The 17,638-nt window shown below is 39.0% G+C and overlaps 1 protein-coding gene across 2 annotated transcripts in view; it reads left to right on the top strand.

The window, feature by feature from the left end:
• The window catches only part of sec23ip (SEC23 interacting protein), an 87,087-nt gene that overhangs the window by 36,624 nt on the left and 32,825 nt on the right, over positions 1 to 17,638 (top strand). For both annotated transcript variants that reach the window (XM_078413518.1, XM_078413519.1), the window contains exons 14-16: positions 1,128 to 1,283; positions 9,074 to 9,176; positions 16,696 to 16,881. In XM_078413518.1, the coding sequence (XP_078269644.1) occupies positions 1,128 to 1,283; positions 9,074 to 9,176; positions 16,696 to 16,881 (445 nt within the window). The remainder of the gene's footprint in view (positions 1 to 1,127; positions 1,284 to 9,073; positions 9,177 to 16,695; positions 16,882 to 17,638) is intronic.

Genomic DNA, 17,638 nt, shown 5'->3' on the forward strand with positions numbered 1-17,638 from the left:
ATTCTGGAACTATCCACCCATTTACGCTTTAGTAAGGCAAATACGATCAAATCAGCTGACTCGCCAGTAGTTTCAAGCATGGATAGAAGTAAGTCTGGGGCTCCTGTACAGGTAGTGTGAAACAGGTTGGTGACAGATATAAAGGATTGATTGCATGGTCTCCATGGAGTATCTCAGACCTCCCTGGATACTTGTACACCAAATATTTAGCTGCCACTAACATGTTACATACTAAAAATGTTATTTGACATGTTTTTTTTGTTCTTGGCTTTAATTTCCATACATTTTTTATTAATTTTAATTATGTTGCTGTCTGAGACGTTTAAAATTGGTAACTACCTTCGCAGCTGACAAAGCTTCGGGCTGAGCATCATAAGATCATAAGGTGTAAGAGCAGAATTAGGCTATCTGGTCCATCACATCTACTCAGCCTTTGAATCTTGGCTGATCTATCTTTCCCTCTCAACTCTATTCTCCAGCCTTCCCTCCATAACCCCTGACACTGTTACTAATCAAGAACCAATCAATCTCTACCTCATAAATATCCACTGACTTGGCCTTCACAGCCTCTGTGGCAATGAATTCCACAGATTCACCACCCTCTGACTAATGAAGTTCCTCCTCATCTCCTTTCTAACGGTATGTCCTTATATTCTGAGACCATGGCCTTTGATCCCAGACTCTCCCACTAGTGGAAACATCCTCTCCACATCTAAGTTAGCATTGCTGGTTGTCAGAGGCATTTTGAGGCCAGGGGATCGCACTGAATTGCTGGAAATCCTCGTGCTATCAAGATCATGCCACTGAAGTTAACACTGCAGAAGACAGCACAACATGCCTGCCTATCTGGCCGATGTAAGTACAGGTGTGGAAGACCATGGGTGGAGATTCTGGCTGGTTGGAAACTGACCAGCATTATCTAACTTAATGAGGTTGTTGGAAACTGCAAAAGGCATATTTTCCACATTTAGGTAGACAGTAATGTTGTCTAGATACAGGGTCTTTCATATTTATTTGTATATATATTTTTTACCAGTTATAACAATAATTCAATGTTTGAGTTACTGAGGATTTTGCTGTTTCGATTTCATGCTGCTGTTCACTGGTGTGTTGCTTATTATTCTCAGGTTTCTGTGGCTTATCATGGCTTAGATTTTGAGCCAGACAACTTCTTTGCCTTGGGTTCTCCTGTTGGTATGTTTCTCACAGTGCGTGGGCTGGAGAAAATTGATGAAAACTACAGGCTACCAACCTGCAAGGGATTTTTCAATATTTATCATCCCGTAAGTAACTTACTGTGAACTGAGTTTTAAAGTCACTTTTTGTTACTTTGAACATATAAGAATATAGCATAGGAACAGGCCCTTCAGTTAACCACGTCTGTGCCAAACTTGCTGCCAAATTAAACTAATCCCTTCTGCCTACACAGGATCTGTGTCCTTACATTCAATGCATAGTACTGTGCCCGGCTAAAAGTCTTTTCAACACTAGTGTCGTATTTGCTTCCACCATAACCCCTGTTAGCCTGTCCCATTCTGTGTAAAAATAAACCTCCTACAGATAATCTTTAAAGGTTCTTCCTCTCATCTCAAAACTATGACCTCCATTATTTGACATTTCCACCCTGGGGGAAGAATATTCTGACTGTCTACCCTATCTTGCCTCTCATAATTTTAAGATCTTCTATCGGGTCTCCCCTCAACCTCCGATGGTCAAGAGAAAACAATCCAAACACTCCATCGTTTGTAAGATAGGACGTGTCCTGGGCAACCCCCCCATGCTGATAATCCCTAATTGGCTGTTTTTCTCCCAAATGTGAGTGGTTCCTCTCCAACAGCTTCCCTACAACGGATGTGAGGCTCTCTGTATAATTTCCTGGACCATCCCTCTTTCTCTTCTTAAACAAGGTCAAGGTTTCAAGGTCAGTTTATTGTCACATGTACAAATTTCACTGTACCAAGGTACAGTGACATTTGAAACAAAGGAACAGCATTGGCTAATCTCCAGTTTTACAAGACCTCACCAGTGGCGAGAGTGGAAACAAAGATTTATATCTTCAAGAGACATAACACCACCCCCTTCTTTATCGCAAAATGCCATAGCATATTATTAGATTAAATTGTTATTACTTTTATGTTCCTTTCATGCTGTGACCTCTGCTCCCTGACTGTAAAAGGTTTTCTACAAGTCTTTTCCAATACTTCCTTCTGTCAATTACTGTACTGCTTTTCCTCCTTGTCTTTAACCACTGTGATAAGAGAACTAAGGCCATCCTATTTTCTCTGTATAGTTAAGATCAGCTAAAGTAAGCTATACAACCATTAAGAAACCTATAAATTAATGTATCCAACTTCTTTACAACTTGAAATGTATTATTGGGAGCATTCATAGGTTTGAACAGTTTTAATTATCCTGAGGATTATGTATAACTAGACTTAGTGGACCCGTTGGGTCCAAATCTCTCCTGCATTGGTGCAGCACCCCCTCCTCCCCTTCACCCCTCTCCCATCCCCTTCACCCCTCTCCCATCCCCTTCACCCCTCTCCCATCCCCTTCACCCCTCTCCCATCCCCTTCACCCCTCCCTCCCTCCCCCATCCCCTTCACCCATCCCCATCCTTCCTCCCCCTCCACCCCTCCGCTAGGCCCAACCGTGGAGCTGTTGCCGGGTGGGGAGTGCCCCCGTGGCCGTGTGTGGGGAAGGGGGGACAGGGAAAAGGCACTGACCTCTGCCCCATTTCCCCTGCGGAGCCGAAGTGTCTCCTGCAGCTCGGCTGTAATCTGCGACGGGGAACGCTGGCGATGGCATGGACCTGTTGCGGGGCGGGGAGTGTCTCCCGGGGTCGTGGGTGGGCAAGAGTGTACAGGGAGAAGGCACTGACCTCGGCCCTATTTCTTGAGCGGCGGGCGACGGCCGATGGCCATCTTGTTGGACCCTCTACCGCCGCCTCTGCGGCGCATTGCACCATGGGAGGAAGGTCAGGCCGCGGGGCACGCCGGGACGGGCGCCGGTCCTCCCGCTGGTCCTTCCGGGAGGGGGGGGGGAAGCGCATTTATTAAAGTTTATTAGTTAAATTGCTTTTAAAAAGTAACAAAAGTGGGTTTATTCACACCACGAGGGAATGGTGAGTAGGGTGGGCCTAAAATTGTCGTGCTGCCCTGTACCGTTTTGGTTGTGTGGAGGGCATGGTACACACATAAACATATACACACAAACAAACTGCGAGTTTTAGTAATACATGGATGGATGGATGGATGGATGGATGGATCGATAATCAATCTAATCTGTACACAGATTTGGTCATCATTTTTTAAATGATTGGACCATTGTAAGGTGTCACACTCGATCAACTGATTTTTATTTTACTGAACTATCATAGATCTGTAGCTTGAAGGGTGAGCCCAAATCTTGATCTTCAACTTGATCTAAGACTTGATCTTTGTCTGCATTGAATCACGAAATACACCTGCTGTTCAGAGCATTGCTTTTTAGCCTCTTATATTTTACATGAAAAATAAAGTATTGAATTTGGATTCTGCTGTGAACTATCAGGTCGCTATAAAGTAGATATTTCCTTCCAAGTGCATGAAAAGAGAAATCCTGACGATTATTATATTAGAAATGGTATATATCTTTTTTTTTTAAAGCTAATGAAAGAACTCCTTCTCCCAGGATATCTATTTCAAATATATGAATCTAATGAAAGTTGTGAATTTTATTCCTGGTTTCCATGGATAACTGAATAATTGAATTGGACGTTACAATATATTCTCTTACATTTCCAATGAGAATAACTAAATGGGGCAATACAGAGAATATTTAAGATAATCTGAATCAAGAGTATAGACTATTTTGACAGGCTTGATCGCTGCCTTTCATTCTGCATTTTCATTTTGCTACTGGGAATGCACTTCAGAATGCCAAGAGTAGTCGTAGTTGAAATCATAGTAATTCCCAGCAGATTGCTCTGGAAGCCAATCACAAACCTGAGGAGTCTGTGTTTTCTTCCAACAAGTGTATACCCAGCAGTCTCCTTGCTCCGTTTGAACATCTTGTTGTTAATTTGAGACCAATTGATAGGAAATCTTTCGTTGGTTGCTGCTTATAGAAATACCTCCATAAAATTAAAGTCAGTAGGCAATGTCAGTCAGCTTTTTGTTATGTCTTTGATACATTTTAATAAAATGCATATGTTGTAATATTAAATGTGATAGAATGTCAAAACTTGACTTGCACTACATGTCAAATTTAATATCATTTTGTAATGTAAAACAGATGACGCATTGTATTGCTGAACAGAAGCAGTATTTAAGGTCTCATTTCCTTTTTAGGACATTGCAAATTTATATTATTTGATTTGAGGATACTGGGATTTCAAATATTGTCCAACTATTCAACAATTAAATATTGTCCAACAATTCAAAAATGCATCTTCCATTTGAAGAAAACAGGTAGACATCAGATCTTTGTGCATGTGTCTGACTTGCTGCCACCCAAAGACTGCCTTTTCAACGCTGCCCTAGCCAATTTCCCATTTTATATCTGTTAAAGTCTCAGTTCATCCAAACATCTGCTGTCCATCACCTATCACATTTCATGTTCCATTTGCCCACCATCCATTTTACCGCTATTTTACAGTGGCTTCCACAGTAAAGTCAATCTCATCTAAAATTCTCAATTGTGTTTTGAAGATTTCATGTTCACAGCCCATCCTTCCTCCCCTCCCATGGTTACTTCACTACACTCCCTGACCCTGTGCACCTTTGTCTTATACCTTCACTCCACCTGCTGTTAAGATTTATTTTAACATTACTATGTGGCCAAACTCAAAGCCTGTTTTGGCTTTGATTTCCCCATAGGGTTTATGATTTTTGTTTTAGGACGATTCAATATTAAAGGGGCGTACTGTTTAATGTCCTTTTCTATGATCTGTATAATGGGAGCAACAGCTCAATGGTGAATATAATGCAGTCATATTCATACAGCATGGAAACAGGCCCTTTGGCCAAACTTGCCCATGCAGACCAAAATGCCCCATTTTCACGTCCCACCTGCCTATGTTTGGCTTAGCCTTTAAAACCTTTCCTATCCATGTTCCATTAAATGTGCCAAAAGCCACCTTGACTACCCTATCTACCTGTGATGTCACTTTAAAGGAACTATGTACCTGCACTCCGAGATCCCTCTGCTCTACAACACTCTCCAGAGTCCTGCCATTCACCGAAAGTCCTGCCCTGGTTTGACTTCCCAAATTGCAGAACCTCCCACTTACCTATATTAAACTCCGTTAACCATTCCTCAGCCCTGTTGCCCAACTGATCAAGATGCTGTTACAACTTCTTAGTCCTCACAGAAGTAATTGTCTTCATAGATTTTGGGCAGCACTGTGACACATCGGTATAATTGCTGCCTTACAACGCCAGAGACCCAAGTTCAATCCTGACACCAGGTGCTGTCTGTAAGGAGTTGGTATGTTCTCCCTGTGACCGCATTGTTTTCTCCAGGTGGTCCAGTTTGCTCCCACATAAAAAAGACATGCAGGTTTGCAAGTGACCTGGCTTCTGTAAATTGTCCCTAGTGTGGAGGATAGAACTACAGTACGGGTGATCGCCAGTCAGCAAAGACTCGGTGGGCCAAAGGGCCCGTTTTGATGCTATATCTCTAAACTAAACTAAACCAGCTACATCTATATACTAAAACTCACACTTGTTTGTTCCTGAACTACAGCCAAAACGGTACACGATAGCACAACAATTTTAGACCCACCTTACTCACCGTCGTCCCTTTGGTGCTAATGGAAGAAGTTTCATTGAAATCGGTGTTATATTTTTAAAGCTATTCACATTTTAAAGTTTATATCAATCTCCTAGGGAGAGGGGGGAGGAGGGAGGATAAGGGGGGTTGAGGGGGATGGAGTGGGGGGGGGGGGGACAAGGAGGGAAGGGGGAGGGGGTGGAGAGGGTATTGCACCAATGCAGGAGAGTTTGGGCTCAACTTGGTCTAATTGATATTATTTGAAATTGGGTAAGAGATGTCAAGTATGTGAATTTTAAAAATAAATCTAGTTGGATAACTGGGAGTGAGGTTATAGATAATGTATAAATACTGATATATCTAAAGACCTAAATAGGACTGTTCAATTATAGAGGCGGGCACAGAAATGCAAGGATTGATTATGTTCTTCACCTTTTTAAGGTGATGCAGTAATAAAAATAAATTGGCTATCTTGAAGATATTTAAGTATAACCCTTCTCTCAGTTGACATCTGAGAGAAGTAATACTCAATTCTGAGAAAGAATAAGTTCTTGCAACTTGAATATTGCATATCTTTATCTTTGTGGTTCACATTGAGTATTGATTTGTTTTTGAAGGAATTAATGTGCAGTCACTTTTCCTAAAATAGGTGTACGTGCACTTCTCGGATAGCATAAGGTTTCTACTGACCTTGAGATTTGGTTTTTTTTTCCAACCTGAATCTTCTAATTCTATACTGAAGTCTGCAGATTAGGTTTTAAGCCTTGCCCAAGAGAGATGGAAGGAGAATAATAAATCAACAATGGTGTGAAATTGAATTATTGTCCTTCATTATTAAATTTGGCTTACCTTCTAAACAACAAAGACAGGTTTAAGTGGGGATTGTATTTTTTAAACCTGAAATAGCATCCCATCTCTCTCATTGAAATGTCCTTTTCATTGTTTATCCTCTGTCAGTGCACAATGACTTCAAAACCTTAATCTTAATTCGTAGATTTGCTCCCTCAATCGTTGCACTCTTCCTTATTTAAAAACCTGTCTTGTAGCCTACCTCTTTAATAATACAATAGTTTATCTATCTTTGATTATTTCTCTCAAGTGGCTTGACTGATTCTTCAAATTAAATGTGGTTGCAAGTGTAGGCTGTTGTTGATTTAATGCCTCAATGTCATTTTCCTGGCTTAATCCCTTGATTTTTTTGTTGTACCAGAAGTTGATTCAAAGCTCATAAGTACTTCATGAACTATTATGAGTGCATTCATTGTGGCTTTGTTCCAACTATAACTCAAAGTGGGAAATGTGGGCCTAACAAATGGGAACAAAATTGGGAAATGCTCGCTTGCTTGCCCCATTGTTTACAATTTAGCCCAGACATGACACGACCCAACATAAAAATGATTTTTGATTGAAGTATGAGTGACTTATGAGATTGCTGAGTTTTCTGAAAATGGTGTTTGGATTTGTATTGTCAATTCATTCCATATCACTTTGAAAGATTTCCGACCAATATATATTGCAGAATACTGAAATATTTATAACACAGAATAGCTCTTGTCCTCATAGGTCCATTGTGATCTTAGTGCTTCACACAAGACTTTTTATTCATCTAATTTTGCTAAGCAGTCGTTTTGAGGTCTTCATCTTCCAATACCCTTTTCCTAGATCAATCAATAGCTGTGATCAAGGATTGAAGGCGGTAGTAATTTTCATCTTTGAGGCCTGTCTTTGCCAAGAAGTGCAACTGAGATATGGGAAGTGGTCCACTCTTCCAAATTATTCTTTGAACTTTAACAGAAGGTAATGTAGTGCAGCAGGGATGGATTGATATTTTCAGTGGACATTTTCCATGCTGTGACGTGTAGGTCCAATACTCCAATACACTTCAGTGAAAGCATTGATGATAATTTGGAGCTTAGTCTTGATGCCTGTTTTTAAACCCAGTCAGTCTGTATACTGCAGCACAACCATTGAGGTTTGGATTTACTTGGTTTGCGAAGTGGTCACTGTTGATTGAACATCTTCCCAATAGTTCTGAACCGTAGCTTCGTTTTTGTGAGAAGTTTGTTGGGGATGAAATACAACATTGACACTTTCCTTTGTTAAATTCTCTACTTTATATCTTGGGATATGCCAGCAAACAATATCGATTTAAAGGTCCGCAGACTTCCTCAGCTATCCTGACCACACCTCTTCCCATTTTAGTTCCTCTAAAGATTCTATTCATCTGGCCTGTCGTATCTGTTCTGATGATAAAACCTTGCTCATCACTGTTTTTCTTGGTGTCTTCCCTCTGTATCCTAATGGGTGCACTCAGGTCTCAACCTCAACTGCTCTATTTCATGCATTTTGCTCTCACCTCGCTCTGATCCCGCAGAACAGTGATGGGGTTTCCTTTGTGTTCATCTGCCACCTCACACCAGTAATCGCATTCAACAGATTATCCTCTGCAGTATCTGTCGCCTTCAATGACATTTCAAAACCAGGCACATTGTTCCCTCTGCCCACTTTTCTGAATTCTGAAAAGATCGTTCCTTTCATAACATCCCCATTTGCTCTTGTATTTCCACTAACTACTCCCATAATACTTTCCCATGCAACCATGACCTTAAACCTTTTAACTTTGCCTCTCTACAGCAGTGGCTTGACCTGCTGAGCATTTCTAGTAGTTTGTTTTAGAGGTTTGTTTTATTAGGATCGTACTTAGATAAATTACAATTTGGGTGATAATTGCTGTAATTCAGTTATCGCATGTCAGCCTCAGCACGGAGTTTGTGTATGAAAGAACTGCAGATGCTGGTTTAAATCGAAGGTAGACACAAAATGCTGGAGTAACTCAGCAGGAAAGGCAGCATCTCTGGAGAGAAGGAATGGGTGACGTTTTGGATCGAGAAGGGTGTCGACCCGAAACGTCACCCATTCCTTCTCTCCAGAGATACTGCCAGTCCCACTGAGTTACTCCAGCATTTTGTGTCCACCTTCAGCACAGAGTTATTGTGTCATCAGTCTTTGAATACATTTTTGGAATTAAAGCAATAAGATAAATATAGACAATGCTTAAAAGTTGACGAAGAGTCAACTGTTCAGTTTTGCATTTGTTTTCCAATATGGAAATGACTCTGGGGAATGTTTCCTTTCACGTTATGGTGATCATTGACTTTGATTTGGGTTTGCTAATCCACAATGTTGCTCATTTCAAGTGTGTCTGTAAAATAAGATTGAATCCATTTATTTTTTATTCAATTAACCCTTGTGGGATAAATTTGTAATTTTTCACTGTTTTAATTGCGACTTGATAATCAAACCTTATTCATTTTCTCAGTTGGATCCTGTTGCATACAGGATAGAGCCCATGATTCTCACCGATTTAGATATAAAACCAGTCCTTGTACCACATCACAAAGGCAGAAAGAGACTACACCTTGGTAAGTCAGTTCATTTACATTTGTTCTTTTTGAATCTGTAAATGTAATTGTGTTCTTGTATTCAGAACTCTAGTAAAATTTTAATTTCTGTACAACATTATTATCAAACTATTACATGCCATTGTCATCTGAATGCATTGCTCTACCAAAAAAAAAGAATTTTGAACTTGAGCAGGTTAAATATTTTGAATATTCCTGCAGAATCATTTGTGGTTCCATTACAAACAGTAAACACTTAGTAAATATTTGCCGAGTTGATCGTTTTTATTCTGAATTGGATTATTTCTCTTTGAAATTTGGATGTGCTAAATCCTTATGATTGCTTTCAACATGAACAAATAAATATTGTGTCAGGTTAATAAATTACTTGAGCAAAAGTCAAATGTGAAATAATGCAAGTGTCAGCAATCTTTCAAAATAATCTAATTTCTTGCTTCCTTTCTGATATGAATTCATTTTGTTCTAAAAGTGAATTTGCTTGGTGGGGTTTGGCAAAGTGATATTAGTAAGAGTGAAATGGGTAAGCTGGGTGGTGAGAAGCCATTTATATTCACAACCAATAAAGCACATACACTTTCTGAATTATAAATTGCTTCTCATGTCCAGCACACCAAAATTGTGAGGCAAGCACACAATACTGCCTTCGTAGGATACAGAATTTTACATCTATTCTCACTCCAGGTCTGCCTGCAATATTCCTTGAATCACCAGATTTGTCCCTTAATCACTTTTTTCCTCCCAACTCTACATTTGGTTGGATACCCGGAGAAACGGACACACTCAGAAAGAGATGAGATAATACATGTCAGAATTTGTTGCTGGTATTATTTTGAGATGAGGAACAATTCAGTAAAAGGGGACTAGCAGGCAGAAATTGACAACGCTGGACCAAGGGGGAGAATGCAATTAGAGGATTAGCTTTTTGTCAGTGAATATCAAACCTCCAGCCCGTCCTTTCCACCAAAACAATTGGAGTGGAGGCGCACTGCACTTTGTCCGCTGAGCCTTGATGGCTTCTGCATTAGAAAGAGCACCGGAAGTCAGGATCAAACCATAGAACTTAGAACAGTAAACAGAACAGGCTCTTCAACCCACAATATCTGTGCTAAACATGTTGCCAAGACCAACTTTTATCTGCCTGCATGTAATTCGTATCCCTCCATTCCCTGCATATCTATTTGCCTATCTAAAAGTCTCTTAAATGTCACGATCATATCTACCTCAACCGCTATCCCTAGCAGTGCGTTCTGGACACTCACCAGCCTCTGTGTAAAACAAAAGATGCCCTGCACGTCTGCTATAAACTTTGCCCCTCTCACCTTAAAGCTATGCCCTTCCGTATTAGCTTTTTTTTGCATCCTGGGAAAACGGTTCTGACTATATATAGAGGGAGGCAGCAGCACTCTGCTGTGCCACCCAGTGGATTAGCAGTTGTCAAAGTATGTTTATGTAGTATTTTTTAAATTATAAAATGTCCTAATATTCTTCCCAGAAGCATTGCCAAATAAAATTTCACATTACATAAAGGAATGTTAAGGTCTGAAGCCTTTAGGCTTTTAACAAAAGTTAACAAATCTTTTTAACAAATCCTTCAAAAAGAGGAAGAGAGACTGAGATTTACCAAGTAAACTTTAGGAAGAGAATTCCAGAGCCTTAGGCCGTGGCAAATGTAAGCACAATTAACAATAGTAGATCACTTGAAATTGGTGCTACTCTGTGAGTAGAACTAGTAATTGCTAATATATGGATTGGTCGCCTGGGGTGCAGATTGCACAAGGAAGAAGGAAAGAGTAGACTTGGAATACAAGTTGTTCTTGAAAGGATTTCCCAGAATATGTGGGTAGCGGCATAGAGGGATTATTTTTGTTCATTACACTTAAGTATCCAGACAAGCACTTGAATCACCAAGTTTTAGAAGACTTTGGACCAAGTTCTAGTAAATGGGATTACTGTGGATAGGTGTTTGATGCTCATCGTGGAAGTGGTGGGCCAAAGGACCTGTTGTGCTGTGACTATGAAAGAAAGAGTAAGAATTTATAAATCGAGAGCTTCCTGGTGCTATTCTTTGATTTTTCACTTAGAAATGACAGATGGTAACAAACTAGTAATTTTAGAGTAATTGTTAACTGCGGGAGAGCCAACTGAAAAACACCCTCATAAATATGGTCGCATATGTATTTTATCTTGACTGTTGAACCCTCCACATCCAGGTTCTGTCTGGATGCCAAAAGAATGTCCAAAAGGAGTTTAAGAAAAAATGAAGCACTTTTAGGAACTCCCTTTGACGCACTCAATATTTATTACTTCCAAGCCAAAGGTTATCCATGTGGATAATAGCCTTTTTTTAGTTGCTCTCACTTTAGAAAAAGGAATGACCCACTGGCCACAGGCTCAGGAATATGATTTTCCTTATGTCCACAATTTAAAGGAAAAATTGGTTTCCACAGGTATTTTGTATTTCGACCAAAAATATGTTTCGAGTTTGCTTTGGTGCGTTTTGAAGGAAGAAATTATGACCATTTGTTGTTCTCTTTCCGCATGTTTCTTTTACTAAGGAACAGCATGGTTGCTACTGATGTAACATGTAAAAAAAAATTGAAGTTGAACTAATTTTGAAATTTGCCTTAGTTTACAAAAGTATAAAACTGCCAAAAGGAGATGCAATTCTGCTCATCAATTGCATTACCTTCACTGTTCATGTATTCTCACACAATGGTGTGCTTTTGAGAAAAGTTTCTGCAGTTTCTCCTGTCTCTCAGAAAGGCAAAACACCAAACTTAATTTAGGTTCTCCAACGGATGCCCATTTATTTAGGTGCCAGGAACTATTTTGCAGTGCAATACATATTAGCTACAGAAACATCAAGTAAACCTATTCTTCATTTGAATTGCCAGTCTGTATTATCCAGTAGAGTTGCATTGTTGAATGGTTTGGACATAGACATAGGGCCAGTGGTATAGGTCTCCCTCAGATTACTAAAGATTACCCAAGATTGCCATAGAAAATGCATAAACGGTACTTTATGGAAAACCATTCACAACGGAAGATCCTACTCTCATATGTTTGGAGACCATGCAGCCCAGTTTTCATTAGATGGTCGCTGGTGAAAAGAGATAGCAGCTTCAAATTCCTGTGCATTAACATCTCGGATTGCCTGTCCTAGGCCCAGCACATTGATGTAGTCATATAGAAGACGCACCAGCTTCTCAACTTTCTTAGAAGTTTAAAGATATTCAGCATGTCGCTGAATACTCTTAACAAATCTACAGATATTGTAGAAAGCGCCCTGTTTCGTTGCATCACGTTCCAGCAATTCCAACAGACTGGACCACAAGAGGATGTGATGAACTCAGCCCAGTCCATCATTGGCACAGCCCTTCTCTCCAACAAAAGCATCTGCATCCCCATCATCCAGGCCAGGCCCTCTTCTCACTGTTACCATTAGCAGAAGTTACAGAACCCAGAAGTCCCACATTATCAGGTTCAGGATCAGCTACTTTCTTACTATAAATCAGGTTCTTAAATCAACCTGCATAACTGTAATTCTACCTCTACAACAAAAGCTGTACAGATGTGGGATGAAACACCTAGTGCACTATCACAGACTTTTTTTTCTAATAATGTTTGCACAGTCTTCTCACTTTTAGAAATGTTGTGTAATTTATGTATCATTTATGGTTTTCATGTCGGAGTCTATGTGCCTGTGATGCTGCTGTAAGCAAGATTTTTCATTGTACCTGCTCCTTACCATACTTGTGTATATGACAATAAACCCAACTTGGCTTGACCTAATCAGTTTGAAATTTCTTTCTTGATATTTTAATCTGTGACCATGATGCAGTGTGATCAGGAATCAATGTTGAGGATTCTTTCCTATCCATATATTCCTGTACTAATGGTTCTGGTGGATCTTCTGAAATTGTGATGCAGAAGACACAGATATTGGCTGTAAAGTAAATTTTTGCAAATATGATTGTATTTGGTTGTTTCTTGACTAGTCCGTGAGACAGCTCTCTCATTAAAGACGCCAATCCGTATATGTTGGAGAGTTACGCCTTCAAGGTTGACAGAGCAGGAAATAACTGAGCTATTCTACAGAAGGCTGTGGGGGCCAATTCAATGGATATTTTTAAGGCAGAGATGGATAGATTCTTGATTAGTACGGATGTCAGGGGTTATGGGGAGAAGGCAGGAGAATGGGGTTATGAGGGAGAAATGGATCAGCCATTATTGAATGGTGTAGACTTGATGGGCCGAATGGCCTAATCCTGCTCCTATCACTCATGAACATGAACTTATCAACAAAGATACCAGATTTGGATATGTCAATATAACAATATGATACAGGTAAATTATTTGCTGGGCTGTTCCAGTAGGCACTTAAGAGTCAAATAGGTTGCTGCAACCTGAAGTTATATTTAAGTCAGACCAACTAAAGGCAGTAAATTTCCTTCCCTGATGAATATTTGTAACCCAGTTACAAATAATATTACAAATAATAACCCAGCTCAATAATATCTTTACCCTAAAGGTGCATTAATTTCAATTACAATGGTAAGTTCATAAATGCAAAATTGAAAGGTATTTATATGTTGCCCAGTGCAAAATTAATTCCATGATCACAGGTTGCCAGACAGCAAGCGTGCACTTTATTACATATCTTGACATTCTTATGGCATAAGACTGTGATAATGCTGATTTGCTGATAATGCTATTAATCAAAGTTTAATATTTTTATCATTAATTTTCCATTTATTAAAGTGCTATTTCCTAAAATCAAATGTGAGATTTATGTATTAGACTTCCCTGATTTTTTTAAAAATTTGCTCCATGGAGAGATCTTCATTAAAAAAATCCTGCCCAATCTCTTTATTTAAACCTGACCTAGAAAATCTGAAGTATCTATTGAAGCCCTGGGAGTGTTATGAAATGCATGCATATTTTCATGGGAGTTCTATTTGATACTGTATCATAATGCAATAGATAATAAAAATGTCAAACTCCTATTTTGATAATTAGAAATTCATGTTCTGTCAAATTCACTCTACTATTCTGATCACTCTCCCTGTTGCCTGAGATGTGCATTATTCTGTTAACATAGAGTTGATGCTGGGATGAGCTTGTCTGTTGCTCATAGTGAGTGTGTATCCAAATGGATATGAGACTGACAGCCACTAAAATCATCGTTCTTTTAAAATTAAAGTCATGTTTCCATGCAAATGCCCCATTTTTAAAGCCTTAACAAAGCTCTTTTTGGTCAAGTTTAGTTAAGTTGGATGTCAAACTATTTTTAATTACCTTTTCTGTCTAAAAGATGATCCCCAACATCATCCTTCCCCAGTCAATCACCAGCCTTTCAACTTCTGTTTTCAAGAACTCCATCATCTGTATTCACCTAATGCTTTCTGCTATATAAATACTCATTCAGACCATCTCTCATTTTTCCCTACATTACTGATTTCAATCAATGCACCATGTTTGAGAAGCATTTATTCCATGCTGAATTTCATTTGTAGGAAAAGAAGATTACGTGATTCTTCTCTTCCTCCACTGAAAGCTGGTTAATCAATTCCCCAGTACACAATGATGTATCGCTCTTGGGATCCCACTGTCCCAACAATCGGCATCTCGGGGAACCTCCCTGCCTAAAGTCATCTGTTGCCAGCCCTGATTTGTCGTGGTCTTTTCTTGTTTCCAGTACTCCACCCCACCCCCTCTCCCTACAATCAGTCTGAAGAAGGGTCCTGACCCAAAATGCCACCTATCCATTTTCTCCAGAGATGCTGCCTGACCCACTGAGTTACTCCAGCATTTTGTCTATCTCGCTTGATACTTTATTGAGGATCCTTGCAGATAAAACCTTGTCCATTTTGTTGTTCGCATCCCCTCCTCGCTATTCACTTTCTCTTTCCAATCTTTCTATTATAATCTTCCAACATTTTATCCTAACAAAAGTCTGAGGTGAAAGTAGTTTATTATTTTAATTTATTTCATGGATAAGATAACTTCATTATCTTGCCCTATTTTTAATCTAATTAATGATTTTTTAAAATATAACAGTGCCTCTGTCTTTTGTTTCATTTTCTCAACCAAACTTTTCATATTAAGGAAGCTTTTCTTGCATTCTTTTAAGTTTTAAAAGGTTGCATTCAGTATCATTTATTGACTATATTGTCTCAAGTGTTTTCCTTATATTTTGTATAAAAAAAGACTTATGCTGCAAAACATACCTGGCTAATAAAGTATGATTATGTAATCTGTGCCATGTCATGAAAAGAACACATTAAAAAGAATTGTAGAAATAAAATTGCGTTTCCATCGCCACTTAAATTAATGCGCCTGAAGTGGCGAACGCCTGGTCAGAATGAATTATATTGCTGTACCTAAAGTATTCTCCCATGGGTTGAAAGATGAGACGTGTTTTTGCTTCTTAACAAAAGGTCAGATTGCAGTTGCAGGACTAATAAAACCATGTGTATTTATCACAGTATGGTTGAATGCAGACTCCAGTTTCTCGCATTCATCCGTGGTGAATAAGCTTCACTCAAGATATAACATTACTCTTAAGAATAACAGCTATGTTTCAGATCTGTGATTTCTCAAAGGTTTTTGCAGCTTCTTTATACTGGATTGTCAGACACATTCATCAGCTTGTCTAACTAACAGGCAAAGAATTTAACATTTTCATATTTAAATAGCTAAAGTTATCAATGCCAATATTGGGTCATTTCTCTTGCAATTATTTATTAATTTACCAAAGCTAGATTGAAAAATATTTTAATGAGGTGACTTTTTCTTAAGCATAAACAAATAGAAAAGCTAGAAATCAGTTAAAAAAACCCCAGTATATTTTTGATGACATTTTTGATGTATCCCTGTGCAGCTGACATATCTAGATTCTAAAATGAAAACATGGTGCTGGAAATGCACAACAGATCGGATTACTAATGAAGTGAAAAGTTAATATGGGCTGCACGGGAGGTAATGCTGCTGCCTCACAGGACCAGCAAGCTGCATTTGAACCTACCTCCTGATGTTATCTGTGTGCAGTTTGCACCTTTTCCCTGTGACTGAATTTCTCTCATTCCCTTAAAACATTTTAGCTGGTAGGTTAATTAGCTTTCATAAATTGCCCTTAAAGTAAAAGTGTGGTGGAGTTCATGGGCATGTAAGAGACAATTGATACAGTGAAAGTAACTGGGGTAACGTGATTGCTGGGGTTAGTCTGAGAGCCAGCATAGAAACAATGGGCTGCATGGCTGGTTCATATGCCACAAGGAAATATGAAATAGTGCTTAAGAGAAATTGAATCAGTCATCCTTTATGGTGCAAGCAAAATTAGCGGCAATGATTATTGACATGATTCTCCATTCTCCAAAGATGCTGCATGCAATGTCACGGTAAAGTAATTGTTCTGCTCATAGCCGAGTTGCCAGAATTTCATTCAAGACTCGATGGAAATTGGTTTTACTTGTAAGAATTCTGAGTAGATAATGTCGTCATTTATTATCTTTTGCAGAGTTGAAAGAAAGTTTGTCCCGCATGGGTTCCGATTTAAAGCAAGGCTTCATTAGCTCTCTGAAGAATGCCTGGCAGACACTGAATGAATTTGCGCGTGCCCATACTTCTTCAACTCAGCTACAAGCTGAGCTAGAGAAGGTAGCCAACCAAATTAAAGAAGAGGAAGAAAAACATGTGGAGGAAGGTAAATTAGACTCTTTTCTATTAACTGTTGATATATGAACCAATTGTTTCTCTAATGTTTTTCCCCAAATAAGTAGTATTATTTATTGCATCTGCAGGTTTCCCCAAATAATTGTGTGCGAATACAGATGCACTGTATCGTTATTAAGAGAACGTTTAATCTTTTCCTATCATATACACTTACTACAGTGGGTTATTTTTCAGTTGATAAAGGCAGGTTTTGTCATGTTTTGCCAATTGCTATTATGCAGTTGACATGCGGAATTACATATTTTCATCAATTGCAATTTTATTCCAACTTGTGCTCAAGTGGCATGATAAAGTGTAATAATTTTAAGTGTAATAAAGTTTAATAATTAAAATAAAAGTTATTAACATTTTTTAAAAAAGTATTGCTTCTTGGTGGATTGGAATGTGGGGGTAGGGTTAAGAAATGTGGAAGCTGAACTTTTGCAGAAGGTATTGTGTTTTGTTTGACTAAGAGGGGACTGAAACATGTCAGAACCGGGGAAGAGTAAAGGTGTGATCAGGGTTATGGAATATCAAGAACAGATTGAGTTATATGAATAATCATTGAGGCATTTCTTTATTTCCTTATGAGGTAGAAAGAAACTATTCTGCACATTGATAATGGCGACTCATCGAGTTATCCTATCTTCCCCCCCCCCCACCAATTTTCTGCATAACCAGTTCTAACAATGCTATCATCCACCTACACTTGGGGAAATTTAGAGCTGCCAATTAACCTACCAACCTAT

Source organism: Rhinoraja longicauda, chromosome 16, assembly GCF_053455715.1.
Source record: "Rhinoraja longicauda isolate Sanriku21f chromosome 16, sRhiLon1.1, whole genome shotgun sequence".
Taxonomy (NCBI): Eukaryota; Metazoa; Chordata; class Chondrichthyes; order Rajiformes; family Arhynchobatidae; genus Rhinoraja; species Rhinoraja longicauda.